Genomic DNA, 18,195 nt, shown 5'->3' on the forward strand with positions numbered 1-18,195 from the left:
AGCAAAAACTTTGTCTTCGCTGGGGATATAGCTCAGCGGCACAAGCACTTGCCTGGCAAGCCTGAGGTGATGAGTTTGATTCCTGGTACCAAAACAAAAGAAAAACTTTGTCTTCCATTGGTTCTTAGTAAATATTTTTCCCATCCAAGTACTAACCAGGCCCTACCCTGCTTAGCTTCTGAGGTCAGATGAGATCGGGCATGTTCAGTGTGGTATGGCCATAGACTTAGTAAATATTTCTTAGAAATGAACTCCCTTCAGTTATTTAATTGAATAATTCTAAATGGTCAGTTTTACATACAGGTTCAACCAAGGCTGATGGGAACCCAACCGAGTAGATGATTTTGCACCTGTTCCAACTGATAGTTCACATGTTTTATTTTACATGTATTTAGTAGAATGAAGTGAAAATAATTTTTTGATACTTGACGCTTTTGTCTGAAACAGAATCTTTCCCAATTACTGTCATTGGCCAGGACAGAGTTTATTCTCTGATAAATTTAACCAAAACACTACCACTTTCATGTAGCTGTTATGCCCCTTTCTGGTTTGTTTGGGTTTGGATATTTAGTTTGTTCAGTGGCTTTTTTTGTTATAAGTTTTGTTTCTGTTTTGTGCGGTTTTCTAAACCAGATCACTCTATGGAACCATTAAAGGAGTTAAAGCAGAAAACAAGATGAATCAGAAAGTCCAGGTAAAAAACACTGAACTGTACATAAAGCTGTTTCAAAATCCTAGCTGATAGCCACCTTGAACTCTTCCGAAAAATATTCAACAAAGGAGTTTGAAATTAGGAGAGACTTTTTTTTCCCACTGTTTGCTCTGACAAGAGTGGGCCCAGTTAGTAGTTGTTTAGATGGTTTCTCCAAGCCACTGCCCAGTAGGTAAGGCTGTCAACCACGGCCCCATGACATGAAACTGGTGGAGAACCCATGAACAGATTAGGAAGTAAGTATTCTCATCACCAGCTGTGCACTGAGCGCAACTTTCCAAACCTGGAGGGTTTATCAAAACTGGGCTGACACCACGGGTCAGTAGTGCTGAGACCCTGTGGAATCAACATTTTTTAAACACTCTGGGTTTCTGATGCAGATACATGGACTTCTATGAGAAACACTAGCCTCAGAATTCTGTATTTATCTGCCTGTAAATATTCTTTAGCAAGGTCTCTACTTAATTGAGATTAATTTTTCCCCACTTCACAAGACCTGTTTCTTTGGAATATCTCAGACAATAACGCAGGTTATCTCAGACAATAACACAGGTTATGCAGTGGTCTGATGTTGAACATGCCACGTGGATCTGGCAGACATAAACATGTATATCCTCCCCCAGACAATTTTTCTCCAAATCAGCTGAACTTTTTCTTTTACCTTGGGTTATCTTTAAATTCCAAGGAATGAGCATAATCTTGTTGGTTTCCTGAGACCTGTCTCTGTGTCTCTTATCAGATTTCACCACCAAGGCTTTATTCACATCACATTCACTGCATCTAACTTCTACCTCCATTAGCCCAGTGAAACCACATTCACCAAGGTGACCAGCCGCCTCATGATAAGCAAAGGACCCTTTCCAGTCCACACCTTATCAACCTCCCACAGCATTCAGTGGCATCCACGGCTCTCCTTGAGCCACCCTTGACACCCTGGCTTCCTCACCAGGACTGTGTCTTGGTCTTTCTTCTACCTCTCAAGCCAGCCCCTTGCACACCTATGCAGGGGCTCTGTTATGGTTTGTGTCCAGATGTCCCCCCAAAGCCTCATGCAGTCACAGGGCTTTTTCAGAGGTGGCTGAGGGTAGAGTATGCAATGCTGGGATTTAGGGCGCTGGAATTAAAAGTGGGTGATGGCTGAATCAGTCCACTGATTAGATTGGTAGTGCCCTAACCCTGGTAGATTATACAATATAAGGGACACAAAGAGGCTTGTCTGCCCCATCCCATGCTTGCTTTTGCTATCTTCTGCTGCCATGAACTGTTTCTTCTCTGAGATGCCCCTCTGCTAAGCCACCCTGCCTGGAACCCAGCCAGTTATGGACTGCAACCTCTACACACCGTGAGCTAAATAAACTTTTCCCCAGGCATTTTGTCTCAGCAATGACAGGAAAGTAACTAAGACAGGTTCCTTGGGCCCTCATGTCCAAACCAGATTAAGCTGTCACCCACCAGAGGAGATGGGCTCCCATCTGCATGCCAGAGTCTCAAGTCTCTCTCCAGCCCAGATCTCACCTCTGGTCAGCGTTCTAGTCTTCTGTGTCCAACTACCTAGTGTACAGATCTACTCAAATGTCCTGTGTGCTGTTTTAATCCCTCTAAAACATGCTTCTCTTGGTGTCATGCTAGCCCTGGAAGTCTCACACTGAGCCAGACAGTGTGCTGTGATTCATCAGCGGCCTCTCTCTTGGGGAAAAAGAGGAGGCAGATATGCAGGCAGGTGCGTGTGCTTCATTGCTCTTGCTTGGAAGTACTCTGTGACACGAATACTACTACTCACTCAGTAAACAATCATTTCCCGTCTCCACCTACGGGTTTCTCACTGAGGACGCTGAAACACTGGGTGCCTCTGGAAATGTGCCCTGAAGTCTTTTCAACAAATGGTAGGATAGATAACCACATGAATGTAACTGGATTCCTACCTCCCAACTATTCAGAAAAATTAAACTGTGTCAAAGATGTATATGCACAAGCACACTGCAGGGGAAAATCTTTCTTATTTGGACTTGGAAATGATTTGCTAGTGCTAACACCAAATCCATAAACAATAGGGAGAAAAAACAGGTAAGTTGGACTTCATCAAAATTAAGAATGCTTGTACTTCAAAAACACTACTAACAAATGCAGGTAGGATAAAGTTAGAGGATCACTGGTGCTTGTGAGACCAGGAGGGGGCAAAGATGTCAGAAACGTTTTAAACAAATTCTGCCTACCAGACCTTGCCTGGGCAAAGATCCCCAAACTCAAGCTCTCCAAGCCTGGAGCAGTTGATGGAAAGAAATTCAATGCTGGTAAAGAGGGCAGAGTAAAGCAGGTCCACCTGGGCCTGCTCAACCTCTCGTTGTCTATCTAGAGCACCTGCGGCCCACCAGAGATCACTTTCAAGCCAGACCTTGAAAATAGACAACACCATAGAGCACCCAGCCATAACTTCGGTTTGAGAAGCTGCTGGGAGAGGAAGAGAAGCTGGTGTAGACCGAGAGGGAGGAAGAGGAGCTGCACAACTCCAAGAAAGTGCTGGAGAATGTGGCCAAGGACTCCAATCTGGAGATAGAGGACCGAAAAACCTGCAGGAGTTCAAGGACCTGAGCCAGGGCAGACACACAGACTCCAGGGCTGTGCAGTGGAAGCAGCCTGTGGATAAAGGAGGCAAAAACGGCCGCAGGAGGAAGAGGAGCAGGATGTAGCAGCCTTGGTGGAAGAATCTGAAACAAAGTTGGCCCAAGGGCTCTGATTTAGAGGATGCTGCTGCTCCCACGCTGTCACAGCCAGCCTTCCTGCCCAACCCCACTACCATCTTAGCCAAGGTTGCAAAGGCCAAGTAGAAGGTGAAGAGCTGGGTGCAGAGCCTTAACAGCAGGTGCCAGCTATCATGCCTGATTGTGGTAAAGTAGACAGACTTGTAGATACCAGTTAGGGCTGGGTGGCACCTACCCCAGGGACTGCAGAGAGCAGGAAGGCAGCTGACCCTGTGTCCCAAATGCCTGGCACTTCATTCATGAGCCAGCTGGATGCACATCCAGAGAGTGTGGGCTGGCGGCGCCAGGACTGAACCCCTGTCCAAGCCCTTCCCTGCATCAAGATCCCAGTCCAGCTGCAACCACATCAAAGACCAGAGGACCTGCTGGTCAGGGTAGGAATCCTCGGCACAGACCACAGCATCACATTGTCTGAGGCCTGTAGGGCTGGGAGGGCTCAGCCCAGGGCCTCAGCTTCCCTCCTGACCCCTAGCAGCCCTGCAGCACCTCCGGAACCCCCACTCTTCCTGCCCCCATCTAGCACCATGTTGCTGGGATCCCTGGAGCACCTCTCATCCGAGACGTGAAGAATGTGTAGAACCCTCTTCTACACCTGCCTTTGGGTGCTGGTGGAGTTTCACTTTTTCAAAGGCATATAGAAACATTTCGGGACAAGAACATTCTCTTTGCTTTGAGCAATATTCAGTGTGATGAAAATACATGGTGAATGTTTACATTAAAAATGTATTCCAATGAAAGACACATTGCTATTAATCCCCTTCAAATACTCCCTCTGACTTGGCATACACTTATCCCACTGTTATTGGCAATGTGTCTTTTTCTGTTATAAGCTTTTTATAATTTAAATATTCATCATATCTTTCAATCGCCCTTGTAAAATAAGGTGAAAACAATAGTATGACTATTGCAGCCCTCCTCCCTCTCCCCTAGGGTTTGAGCTCAGGCAGTTCAACCTAGAAAACCCTTTGACCCCTAGACAAACCCCTTGCCTGCCCCAAGAGGGGATTTCTTTCTGTGTGACTAAAGCTAGTAACTCAGAAGACAAAGAAGCCAGATCTTCCTCCCTTCGGTCTTCCACTAGGGATGTTTAAACCTAGTCCAAGGAGAATTTCTGGAAAAGTCATGTTATGTTAAACTGGAATTTTCCATCGCTATATGAGGAAACACAGAAACTGAAATCTCACAAATTCATGACCCTGAATCCCCCCAAAGGAGGTCTGAGCCACAGCCCAACATGCAGAGGACCTAGGAAGAAAGCCAGCTCCCAGATCCCTTTATAAGAGAGCCTGGGCGAGGCCCAGCGAGGGACCGGAGCCCCAGTTAGCGCCCATCCCCTGGTTTCAACCTGATTACACTGACCTGCTTCTCAGTGAAAAGGGCTCCAGGAGTTCCTGTTTTGTGTTTTGTTTTGTTTGCTTCCCAGGTCTTCCCAACTCTGCTCCTTGTTTTATGAAAAACAAAGGGAATTTCATAGAGTCAGGATGCTATGTATCCAGACTTATAAAAGAGAGGTAGCTGAGCCTTTTCTATACTACTGTGTTGAGAAAAAAAAAAAAGAAAACCAGTGGTAGTTAACAACAAAAGACGTGGCTAAAAATTAACCAAACTCCTCCACCTTGTTTATCCCTTACAAGTTTCCTGAGTACAAGTAGCAAGTTTTTAGTGCAGGGGTTTTTATTCGGTTTTTTGGTGAAACTGTCTTTTAACTTCCCCTGGGTTCCAAGGTGGAGCTGAAGTAAGAACTATTGGTTCAGATGTTTACCCTGGGACAAGCACTTCCATAACTGCTGTCTGTATTATCTCACTCTGTCTTCACAACACTGGGAGGCAGTTATTCATATTACTTTACAAATAAAAGAAAGTAAAAATAAAGTCTCTAGGGTTTTATCTAAGCCTGGCTAAAAAAAAGATAAAAGTCCAAGCATTTAAACACTACCCTCTTCAGACCCCCGCTGCAAGCACTGAACATGTCCCCAACACTGCCCTACTTACTGGAGAGGAACAGTGACCTGGCAGTGGTGGCCCATATCCACTTCGTGGACTGACTGACCCACAGATCCACAGCCAAAGTAGCAAGGCTTCCGCCCCAGGAATTTCCCGGTAGCCAGCCCTTCCTCATGCTCCTTTCCAAGAGCTCCTTCACTGGGAACCAGGGGGAGCTCTGCCCACCTGAGGAATCTGCTCAGGTGTCATTTCATGGACTGATGATGCCAACCACCTTATCGCACTGAGCCAGAGATCCTCAACCTCCTCTCCAGCCAATAGCCCATTACATCTCTTCCCAACCACCCTCATCCTGGAGAAATAGCATCATCTGAGCCACATGCACCAGGTCCCTCTCTTTGCACCAGTCAGGAGGAAGGTCCTCCTCTCCCACAGCTAAAAGTGGAAGCAGTTCCTTTCACCACAGCTCAGTTCAGACACACCAGGCCTTGCTGACCAACATTATTCAAAGTTCTACACAACCAGGAGCACCACAGTCTGAGCAATAATTGAATTATCTCCTCTCAGGGGGTTTCCCAGAATGTACCCTCCCTTGACAGTGAAAATCCTCTCCAGGCTCCCAATACAGTAACATGACTTGTTGACTTTCATCCTGGAACTTAGTGTTGCTCTACAAGGACCTTGAATATTTGTAAGCAAATTTTCCAGTATCTCTAGAATGTAAGTCCCTTTCTTCTTTGGTCATGAGGCAAAGGAATGTATGGAGAATTACCAGGGACCCAGGTTCATGAGACTCAGTATCCATAGTAGATTTCTCAAACCTGACCTGGGCAATGAGAACTTTTTCCTCCCATCTTGATTCACGTTTCTAATAATTTGTCTTTAACTCCTTAAAGCATAGTATCTGAGAGTGCAGACTTTGGAGACGCCAATAGGGACCTGAATTGCAGTCTTAGCAGTATTCTTTATTACCAACATGGATTTGGAAATCTTAGTCTAGATCCCCTGATGTCACGTTCCCTCACCCAAGTGCATGGCTCCGTTCCCTCCGTCAATGGAGGCAAACTAAGTGGAAGGGTCCGTTAGGGAGCCTGGACGCTGTTTGTCTCAAAATGATACCAAGTCACTAAAAAATATTTTAAAAACCAAAAAAGAAGAGGTCTTAACATTACCCATAAATGACTTTTTTATTTTGTTGTTGTTTTTTTTTTTTTTCTGGTACTAGAGATTGAGCCCAATGTCTCTGCTCTGAGCTACATCCCAGCCCTTTTTAAAATTTTGATACAAGGTCTAAGTTGCCCAGAATGGGCTTGAATTTCCAATCCTTCTGCCTCCTCAGCCTTCCTGAGTGCTGGTATTACAGGCATGTACCACTGCGTCCAGCCCATAAATTACTTTTCTAGAGTCCCCAGCAGTACTTTTTCTGTCTTGAATATTTTCCCATTTGTTTCTCAACTACATTCAGACCAGAAGCCCACAGCAATTAGCCTAAGCTACCAGAAAGCTAATTTCTCCATCGTGTGGTCTTATAAAGGCTGCTTTTTGTATGTCTTTAGTTATGACTGGCTCAATGTCCTAAATAGAATCAAAATATTTAACTTGACTCTGGGAAAAAGCCAGAAGTCACATATTGCCACAGCCTGTGAATAAGGTGATGAAGACACACCACGTTTTTGTAAGCCTGCTTTCCCATTGAATGGCATTCAACAGCAGCATCCACTGCATTTTCATCACACCTTCTAAAGACACTCATGAAACAAGACTTCCAGAACTGCTTCAGAAATTGGCAAGAATGATAGAATAAGTATGTTTCAAAAGAGATATTTTGAGGAGGAATGATGGCAATTTGTCTTTACTCTAAATAATTTCACTATTCACCATATTTTTGATCCTCACTTGTAGATAAACCTTGATCTGGCAGCTCCTGCCCAGTTCTAATCCAAAATCCAACTGACTATGGAAAACAATCCATTCATTATACCGTGCACCATTATAAATTTCAAGCAGATCAGATATTTAAATATTAAGAAAAGGAATCATCTAGATAATTCCTATTTATTATCATCTAGATAATTATCATCTAGATAATTCCTATTCTAAATAAATTCCTATTTATTCATGAATAAAACATAGATGAATTACTGTAAAACCAGGAAATTTTTAAAACTTCCCTAACTATCGATCAGAATCCAGAAGCAACAATAGAAAGACTGATGATAATATTAACATATCTTTGTCTTGCCGGACATGGTGGCACACGCCTATAATCCCAGCATCAAGAGGCTGAGACAAGTAGATTACCACTAATTCAAAGGCAGGCTGGGCTACATACTGAGTTCAAGAACAATCTGAACTATATAGTAAGACCCTGTCTCAAGGGGGGGGGGAAAAATATATATATATATATACATTTTTTAAAATTCTTTGCATGGTAATGAACACCAAAAGCAAAGCAAAAAAAAGATACATTTTTGAAAATACAACACATAAAAGAGAAAAGGTTACTATATTTAACATATAAGAGCTTCTAAACACGTAAATAAGGGGTTGGGGATTTGGCTCAGTGGTGGAACCCTTCCCTAGCATATACAAGGCCCTGGGTTTAATCCTGAGCACCACAAAAATTTAAATTAAAAAATTAAAAATATAACTACAAAAGATAAGCAATAGGAATAACAATTCATAGGAAAAATGCAAATGCTTCAAATATAAAAAAATACCTCACTAAAAATAAAAAAAGGGTAAACTAAAAGCAACAATTCTAGAGTTGGGAAAATGGCAGCATAAAATTCATCAGCGTATTTCAGCCTCCCTAGGACCCAGACTCACAACACTTGGAAAACAATAACTTAGCAAAGAGAAAGGGAAGGAAAGCTCCAGGAATTAAGAAAGAGCCAACAGGAAAACTAGAGATCACAGGGAGGTTGGAAAAAGTAAAGACAATGAAAGGAAAAGAAGAAAGCAGCTGGAATGCTGACCCAAGCGCCCAGCGAAGGGAGCCCTGTCTCTGTAAATGCAAAATAAGTACAGAGTGGGTCAGCAGTCCCAGGGAAAAATAATGGCAGTGTTGGCCCCAAGAAAAGCCCACGGTTATTGTAAACCGCAAAAATAGGCTGGGGTTTGACTCTGAAAGTGACCCTTGATGCAGACTGAGGTGGAGAAGCAATCCAGTGCCGTGCCCACTATATCTGAGAATGATTAATCAGGAGCCACTGTAGGAAGAAGTTAATTGTTTAAGACTGAACTACTCGGGAAATCAGAAGCCACAAAACAACTACTCTTCAGGGTTTCCAGGGTCATCCTAGCACAGTAACTGGTTGGGAGATGACCACAAAGGACAGTTACAGAGAGGACACAGGCTAAACATGGATGCCCCCACCACCACCACCACCAGAAGTTTAAGCAGTGTCAAACTAAGGAAGATATGGTGGTCCCATCCCCTGCGGTAAGAAGCCAGGGCAGCTGTGTGGGTGGGGCTGGGTCTGAAAGTGCTGGCATAAGTACAGCAAACTGCTTGATTCTCACCCCCACTGCCTACAACCCCCTGTCACCCACACAGCTCAGCGGCTGTTTGCTTTCCCAACCTGCCAACATGATCAGGGATATGCCTCCATTTAGACCATCGCCATAGCCTGGAGTATATGTGCAGAAGCCCGCTGGTATATCTGTAAAGAAGAATAAGAATTAATGAATGCTTTGATTTAAATAGTACCTTTCATGAAGAAGTCAAAGTAACCATCACAAAAATTGTGCATAGAGGATCAAAATATAAGCTAACTTACTAGTATATAGCAAGTTCTGATATTCTCACAGCTTCTCCCAGTCTCCAACTACACTTCCCTCTCTCTGTGTCTCCTTCTCCTTCTTCCACAAATATTTCCTCAAACACCCTCAATACTAGCCCTTTACTCCAGCTATAAAAAATAATTCCAATAGAGTGGATATTCTGTTTGTTTTTCATCTGTTGATATTTATCTTCTCTCCTTTTCTTCTTATTAATTTACTCATTTCTTTTCCTCTTCCTTCTTTCTTACCCCTCCCTTCACACCCCATTCTACCTACTAGTAGCAATATAGTATGTCTGTATGGGGCATGAATAAAAGTGTAAAATGTGAAAACAAATTTTAATGTACATGATTGAGGTACAGTTGTACCTGCTGACACTGTTATAACCAGCTGGGATTCTCTCATTGCAACAACCTGACGAAGTCCATTCCTAGTAAACTGAGTAGGTCAAAGAGGTAGTTACATACTAAAACAAAATCAAAGCCAAAATAACATCAGTGGAAGGCAGACACATGGGGCAAAAGTGAGGAGAAAATAAAAAAAAAATGGCTGAATTATATGTTGAAAAAAAAAAAGGAAAAAAAAAAAGCAAAGTTCTTGATGAGCTCAAAGATGACATAACTAAACAGATAATGGATTCAATAAACAAAATGATCAGCAAGCTTAAAGAAGCAACTAATAAAAAGTTAGCTGAGCTAAATGAAATTATACAAAACATAATGACCAGTCTAAAGAACAATTGGAGTCCACAAAAAGGTATCAAACAGAAATCCAGTAGATTTTTTAAAAACCTATTGAAAGTATGGGCACCAGAAGCGACCAATATAAAGAGAGTAACAGACCTAGAAAGTAAGGATGAGGCAGGTGACAATGTACTCAGAAGTATCTTGAAAACAAGAGATCATGGGAAATGATTCCAACAGCTGCTGGATGATAGAAACACTAACCTAAGATGAAGTGTTCAAAACCTAAAAGAAAACAACTTGCAACCCAGATTAATGTATCCTGCAAAACTATCTTTCAAAAATGATGGAGAAATAAGATTTTTTTCCATGACAAAAAGCACCTTAAGAATGACCAATGCTCCAAAATATTCTCAAGGATAGTATGGACAGAGAAATAAAGTAAATATCACCTCAAAAAAAGTCTGGTAGAAGGAATATATCAGAAAAAGTGGGGGCTGGGGATTTAGCTCAGTGGCACAGCACCTGCCTGGCAAGCACAAGGTCGTGAGTTCAATTCCTGGTACTGGAAAAATAAAAAACAAAAAAAAAAGAAAAAGTGAGCAGTTTTAAGTGGTGGAGGTGGGAGGTCAGCAACAGGAAGATAATGTAACGACAGGATAAGTCAATACCTTTCAGTAATAACACTGCATGTGCGTGGTCTCAATTCCTAAACCAAAGGGTACAGATTGGCAGATTGGAAACAAGAAATATATTTATTCCAAAAAAATCCATAAACAAAATATGAAAAGATGGAAAACGTTATTCTATGAAATGGGAGCCCAAAACCAAGCAGGCATAGCTTTCAGACAAAGTAGACTTCAAGTCAAAACTGATTAAAAGAGGCAAAGAAGATTATGACATATTGGTTAAGGGAACAATTCAACAGGAAGAGATAACTATTGCAAATATACATGCACTGGATACTGGCACACTCAACTTGCAGCCAACAAACCTACTGGACATGAGAGATCAGATTAACAGCAACACAATTATAGGAGGAAACATCAATACCCCAGTATTACAAATAGATCAACTAGACAAAAATTCAATAAAGAAATATCAGGGTTAACGAGGCCTCTGAACAAATGTACTTAATAGATACCAACAGAGTGTTCCACTCCACAACAGACTAAACATTTTTCTCAGCAGCACATGGAACTTTCTCCAAGATAGACCACATATTCGCCAAGAAGCATGCTTAAATAAGTACAAAAGAATTAAAATTATGTCATACATTATCAGATCATAGTGCAATGAAACTAGAAATCAATGACAAAAAACCCACAAAATTATGAAAACACAATGATTAAACAAATTACTCCTGAATAATGAATGGAAGAAATTAGACAGTTCCTATTAAACAATGATGCCCATAAAACATGACAGAACATATGAGACATAATCAAAGAAGTCCTAAGAGAGAAATTTATAGCTGTGAATAACCACATTGGATAAAAAGAGAGACCAAAAAAAAAAAAAAATCAGAAGACACACCAAAAACCAGAAAAAAAAAAAAACACAAAAATAAAAAGAGAACAAAAAAAAAAAAAATAAAAAAAACAGAAAAAAAAAAAAAAAAACAAAAAAAATATAAAAAGGAGAGAGCGGGCCCCGAAAAAAAAAAAAAAAAGAGAAAAAACACAGAAAAAAACACAAAAAAAAAAAAAAAAAAAACACCCATCAAAACAAAAAGAAAAAAAAAAAAAACAGCCGCAAAAACCCAAAAGAATAAGAAAAAACACCGAAAAAAGCAAAAACTAAAAAAAAACACAAAAGAGAAAAAAAACACACAGACCCAGAACACATAAAAAACAAAAAAAGAAAAAAAAGATTTTTTAAAAAAAACTTGTAAATTTCAGATAGGTAATAGTCTAATAACATGCAATGAAACTGAGGCAGTAATAAAAACTCTACCAACTAAGAAGGACCCGGGATCTGATCAATTCATGACTGAATTTTACAAGAACTTCAGGGAAGATCTAACACCAATACTCCTCAAATTCTAATGAAATCAAACAGGACTAAATACTGCCAGACTCATTCCTGGAAGCTCATATTACCTAGATTCCAAAACCAGAGAAAGACCTAGCCAACAAAAAGAGAACTACAGGCTAATCTCCTTAATGAGCATAGAGGCAAAAATCCCCAACAAGATACTGACAAATAGAATGCAACAAAATATATAAAATATCATACATCATGACCACACAGCTTCATCCCAGGGATGCAAGGATGGTTCAACATACACAAATCAATAAGTAAAATGTGTCATACAGAGAGAAACAAGGACAAAAATCAGATGATAATCTCAATAGACGCTAAAAAAGCCTTTGACAAAATCCAACATCTATTCATGATTTTTAAAAAACCTGAAGAAAACAAATGTAGGATTTTCTCTCAATCAGGTAAAAGTTATTTCCAACAAACCTACTGCCAACATCATATGAAATAGGGGAAAAGTGAAAGCTGTTTCTCAACATCTCAAACCATCAGGGAAATGCAAATCAAAACCACAATTAGATATCATTTCACACACATTGAAATGTTCATGACCAAAAGGAAGAAAAACAACAAATACAGGTGAGGATGCAGAGAAAGGGGAACTCTCACACACTGTTGATAGGAATGTAAATTATAACACAAATGTTGTCAGCCATAAAAGAATGGAATCCTGTCATCTGTGGCAGTCAGGATGGAGCTGGAGGACATCTTGCTAAGTGGAATAACCCAGGCACAGAAAGACAAACACTGCATGTTCCCACTCGTATGTGGAAGCCAAAAATGTCAATCTTACAGAATTAGCAAGTTGATCTTACATAAGGTGCTAGAGGCTAGGAAGGGATGGAGATAGGGTGGGTTAACAGGTATGGAGTGCAGCTGAAATGTAGGAGTAGATCTTAATGTCCTACAGCATAGTAGGGTATCCATGGTTGATGATGTTTAATTGCAAATTTCACATAAATAATAGACAGGATTTCAAATGCTCCCAACACAAAGAAATAATAAATATTTGAAGTGATGGATATCACCAGTCACCTTGATTCAGTCATTACACATTGTATACATGTAATAAAACAGCACATTGTACCCCATAAATACATCCAATTAGTATGCATCAATTAAAATTTCAAAAACTCACAAAGTAAATGAGGACAATTCCTATACAGTATTATGAAGCAATATAGTATATGTTGTTAAGTGGGAAAAAAATGGTAGAAAAAAGTATATGGGCTGGGAGTGTAGCTCAGTGGGAGAGGGTGTGCTAAGAATGTGCAAGGCCCTGGGTTCGACACCCCAACACCAAAATAACCCAAAAAATATATTCAGTGTGCTACAATTTGTCAGTATCTAAGAGGAGATGCATATATATGCATATATAATATAAATATAGTATATAACATATATATGTGTATGTAAAGTAATGTACATATACAAGCACATATTTGTATGCATTTTCCTGTACTTTAGAAAGTAGAAGGTAAGCCCTTTTCTTTGCTTACCAAAGGCAGAAGAGGGATCAAGTAGAAAGAACAGATGTGAAGTTGGAACTTCTCTGAATATACTTTATGGTAGATTTGACATTGGAGGGGCCGGGGATATAGCTCAGCGGCATAAGTGCCTGCCTGGCAAGCACAGTCCTGAGTTCAATTCCTGGTACCAAAAAAAAACAAAAACAAAAACAAATAAACAAAAAAAAAACAGTTCAAGATTTGATTTTGGAACAATGTAAATTATTTACATAATTATAAAACACATTAAATCAAAACAAAAAGAAAACAATGCCTAAAAAAAATTTAAAATGAAACAAACTTCACTGTGCATTGAATTGCCAACAATCACTGGAGAATTAACCTAAGTAATTTTAAAGTTACATAACTGTGTATCCCTAGTGAGATAGATATTAATGACAAATAATAACTTTTTTAAAATATTAAACTGTTTTCAGAAATCACACTGTTAGCAATGAAAACAATATTATTCTGATAGGCAGTATGTGTTCAAAGGCAAATAAGTAATCATGTTAATATTGTTTAGAACCAAGAGTTTAGGTAAAGGGAGACTATATACAAATTTAAAAACAAAAAGTAATATAAAAACTCCAGAACACTAAATTCTAATTTAGAATATTAGTATGAACTCATAACTTATTTTCTCTTAAGTACTGTTTATAATTCTGTCCACTAAAAAAAAAGGCTAGAAACAATATCCGTTGCCTAAGCAATGGGAAGCCCTAAAACCAGCTTGCGATTTTTAAATATCATTGAAAAAATGATGTTTAAAAAAAGTAGGTCTCATTGAAGAAATTGCTGGCTTTTGGTCAGAACACAGAATGTACAAGATGTGCAGAGAATATTTGTCACAGCGGCAGCAAGGAAGTTACCGATAAATAGGGTGTGTCTAGCATTCTGAAGCCAACAAGAAGAAACTCTCACAAAAAAAGGGAAAGTTTGAGAACCAGTCAGAATATTATTCCAGTAAATTGAGACACATCATATACATAAAAATTCCATGAGATTATAATTATACTTGACAACAAGCACACACTAACCACCTTTGAAGGGTGTCATGGACCCAACTTCATATTCCAACAGCATATTTACAGGGCAAGAATCAAGGATTTAACTCATCCTTGCTAAATAAACTGTAACTTAAGGTAACCATGTAGTGTTGTTGTCACTGTTGTTGAGGGGTGTTTTATTGTTCTTTTGTGTTGGTGCTGGAAATGGAACCCAAGACTTTGCATATTCTTGGCAAGTGTTCCACCACTAACCTACATTCCCAGCCCCCAAACAGTTTGTAAGGAAGAGTTTCTCTTTATGGAAGTCTTCCAACTAATAAATGAGGGGATCCGCATTAGAATATTACCACTTTGTAACCGCTACTGAAATGATGGATTGTATTAGTCTGTTTTGTGTTGCTATAGCAAAATACTTCAGACTGGGTGCTTTCTAAAGTAAGAAGGTTATGATTCTGGTGGCTGAAGAGTCCAGATAGCATGGCTCCAGTATTCTGGCAAGGGGACCCTAGCTGTGTCACAATGTAGTAGAGAAACAGAAAGGGTTGGCCTCATGTAGAAGGGGCCAATTCATGGGTGGCATGGTCTTGTGGGAACTCACTCATTCTGTGAGACCAGAATCAATCCCTCCCTGGGCAATTGTGACCCAGTCATGTAACTGCCTTCCATGAGGCCCCACCTCTTGTGGTTTCCACCACCTCAACACCACCACATGAGGACCAGGCTCCTAGCACACGAACCCTCATGGAACAAACCACTTCCAGACCTTAGCAAGGATCAAAGCAAAGCTAAGAGCCACCAAGGTCACAAATACTCAACAGGTCCCTAAGAAGGAGCAGGACCACTTAGGAAGGGTGGCCGTTTGGGTTTTTGTTTGTTTGTTTGTTTGTTTGTTTGTTTGTTTGTTTTGCAGTCCTGTGGACTGAACTCAGGGCCTCACGCATGCTAGGTAAGTGCACTCGCGCTGAGCTTCTGGATTTTTCCAGTTTTAGTATGTGTGCTGCCAAAGCAAGCACCCCAGCCCTTCTGGAGTCTAGAATTTATAGAAAATGCTGGTCAGAGAAACAGGCTATGGATGAAATGACACCTCACAGCCACAGTCAGCAAAATACAAACAGTGAGAAACTACAGAACAAGTGATACTCTTTCTTCCATATATAAACTAAAAAAGAGAAAAATGGACGAGGAAAAAGCCTATACATTACAAGTAATTTTAGAAACATTTGGGGCCTGATTTCCATCTCTTTAAAAAGACTTTTAGAAAAAGTATTCCCAGCACTCCGGGAGACTGAGGCAAGAGGATCACAGTTTGAGCAAAGACAGGGCAATTTGGCAACTTGGAAACACCCTTTCTCAAAAATAAAAAAGGGCTGAAGATGTACCTCAGTGCAAAGGCCCTGGATTCAATCCCGAGGACCAAAAAACCAAGGAAAAAAAAGTACAAAGGAATGAAAAGAGGAAGGGAGGGAAGGAGCATAAAAATGATACCATTAAGGAAAATTGAATATTGACCACTTATAAGTGTGATAATGACTATGTGATTTCAGTTTTTAAAGAGTTCTTCTCGTTTTCATACCCATCTAGAAACGGCCATGAATGACATGGTTGTGCCTTGGATTTGCCTCCAAAGAGTCTGCGTGGAGTTAGGGGCTGGAGGCTGTAGGGGCAGCAGATGCAATAAGAGTGGGCACGGGCTGCCCATGCCCAGAGCCAGGGATGGCACGGGGGTCTCATTAGAGCGTTCTCTTTGCCTTATGTTTTAAATTTCTATTAAGAATATATTAAAATGAGAAAATTCAAGTCACCCACATGTACACCCTGACTTCCCTTACCTTCTTGAACATGTCCAGGTTCATAATGGGTGAGTGGCGATTTTTTCTACCAAGGCATTTACTGCTTGAGGACAGAACTGGACACCTCCGAACTGGACAGCTGCCCTGGAAGAGACCGTGCGGCCAAGGCACCATGTGCTGAGTCCTGGTATTTCACACTCTGAATCTGACCTTACAGAAAAGTTGAATGCAGAGTCCTAAGCTAGAAGGTAGAGTTGGAGGAAAAAGGGCTAAAATACAAACAGTGAAGTGTGGGACTTGCTCCACATCATCAGCATCGAATAGCGTGGCCCTGTCCCCTGAACTGGGACCTACCCTGGAAGGAGCAGTGGGGTGAGGCAAGGACGCATAAGGCAGGAACACAAGCCAGGCTGTCCGCTCAGGACTAAGCCCCAGGAATGGCGGATGTCAGCAGCCTTTCTCAACTCAATGCGAAGTTATAGAGTTTTGTTAAAGTCTCCAGTGGCGGGGGAAATCTGAGCGAGTACTAGCTACCATTTCTGAATTAGCCAGGCCATGTTCTAGCATTTTATACTAATTACCTCACTGACTCTTACAACACCCACCCGCAAGTATTTGTGCCACAGTTGGACAGATAAGCAGGAGGAGGTAAGGAGAAGTTACATAACTTGCTCTGGGCCACAGGCTGGTAAGTGACATAGCTCCTCCCCTAGCCCAGGGCAGTCAGCCTGAAAACCTTCTCTACTGTCTGGGTTTAGAGAGCCACAGGGCGGCGCCTATGGACATGACTGCTGGTGTCACCGCAGGGGCCATGTGCAGCTTTCCTGGGTGAAATGTCTGACCCTGGCGATAAAGGCGCCAGCACCATCGGGAAGGCCATTGAGTTCAGAAGACAGCTGAGGCCTCGCCACTTGCCTGGTGGCAAATCTAGGCAAGCATTCAGAGACCCCGGCAGGTGCTGGCAGGAAACAAGACAGGAGGCAGCGTATTTCCCAGTTCCTTCTCCCCATCACCTCCTATCACTTTTAAATAGATCGTGAGCAATGTTTCAGACAAATGCATTCCGTTTTCCCTTGGGGCCTTAATGCAATAAAAGCTAATTTATTTAGCACCCTATTGATTGGAAAGTAGTGATACGATCCAATAAGAATTGATAACCACAAACATGACCCCAAGACAGCGAGCTATTCTAAAGAAGTTTATAACTGACTCATCATCCAGATGCAATTATATTCCAGAGAAGCAGAGCATTAAACGTATCTTATTAAATTAAATTTATCTGACAACTGCTCCAGCTGCACATGGTGATTTGAGAGCCATAAAACCAGAGCACTTGATCACCCACTGTCATATCCCCCTGAACACACTGGCTTTTCTGCCGGCGAGTCTGGATAAATATGAACCCCTTCCTATTTACCCCGCCACTCAAAGTTTGTGGAGATAAGACTTAGAAGTGGGCTGGCAAGAATGTGCTAGAAAATGACCGGAAACAGCCTTCCCGTAATTCCAAGTTACTGACAGAGAGAAAGTTAACGGTACCGCTTAGGCAGCTGGGGGTTCCTCGGTACACTGAGTGAATCCTCCCCCACCTACGTTACGCTTAAGAAATAGTGTGTGTAACGGACCGGTTTACACCTAGTAACTGGGAAGGGCTTCTAAGTGGCAGCTATGGTTACTATTGTCACTAAGTTACTATGTTAGCTATTGTTACTAGATCACATATACTGTTTTTATTATAGAACTAGGCTGATGGAAATTGGCTTGTGTTTGTTTTGTCTTCAAAAGAGGAGTAGGTATGTCTTTGGGTTTCATTTGAGTTGAGATTCACTTAAAAACAGTGAAATCTAATGATCACCATTCTATCCCCCCATTTTCTGCCTTCCATTTGTCACAAAGAAGCAAATAAATGAAAGGCAGCCCTGACACCAAAACAAAAGGCTATTTCTGGAAAGGGCTGAGA

The 18,195-nt window shown here is 41.1% G+C and overlaps 1 protein-coding gene across 3 annotated transcripts in view; it reads right to left on the reverse strand.

The window, feature by feature from the left end:
- Positions 1-5,543, reverse strand: part of Cdh17 (cadherin 17, LI cadherin (liver-intestine)) — a 70,403-nt gene extending 64,860 nt beyond the window's left edge. The window contains exon 1 of one of the 3 annotated variants that reach the window (XM_013512690.1): positions 5,464-5,543. In XM_013512690.1, the coding sequence (XP_013368144.1) occupies positions 5,464-5,498 (35 nt within the window). In that variant the 5' untranslated portion in view covers positions 5,499-5,543. Of the gene's footprint in view, positions 1-4,830; positions 4,969-5,463 lie in introns of those variants that run through there. The other 2 variants (XM_005381804.2, XM_005381802.2) reach the window with 2 other exon arrangements.
- Positions 5,544-18,195: the final 12,652 nt, after the last annotated feature.

The sequence above is a fragment of the Chinchilla lanigera genome, unplaced genomic scaffold (genome assembly GCF_000276665.1).
Source record: "Chinchilla lanigera isolate Chin_1 unplaced genomic scaffold, ChiLan1.0 scaffold00016, whole genome shotgun sequence".
Taxonomy (NCBI): Eukaryota; Metazoa; Chordata; class Mammalia; order Rodentia; family Chinchillidae; genus Chinchilla; species Chinchilla lanigera.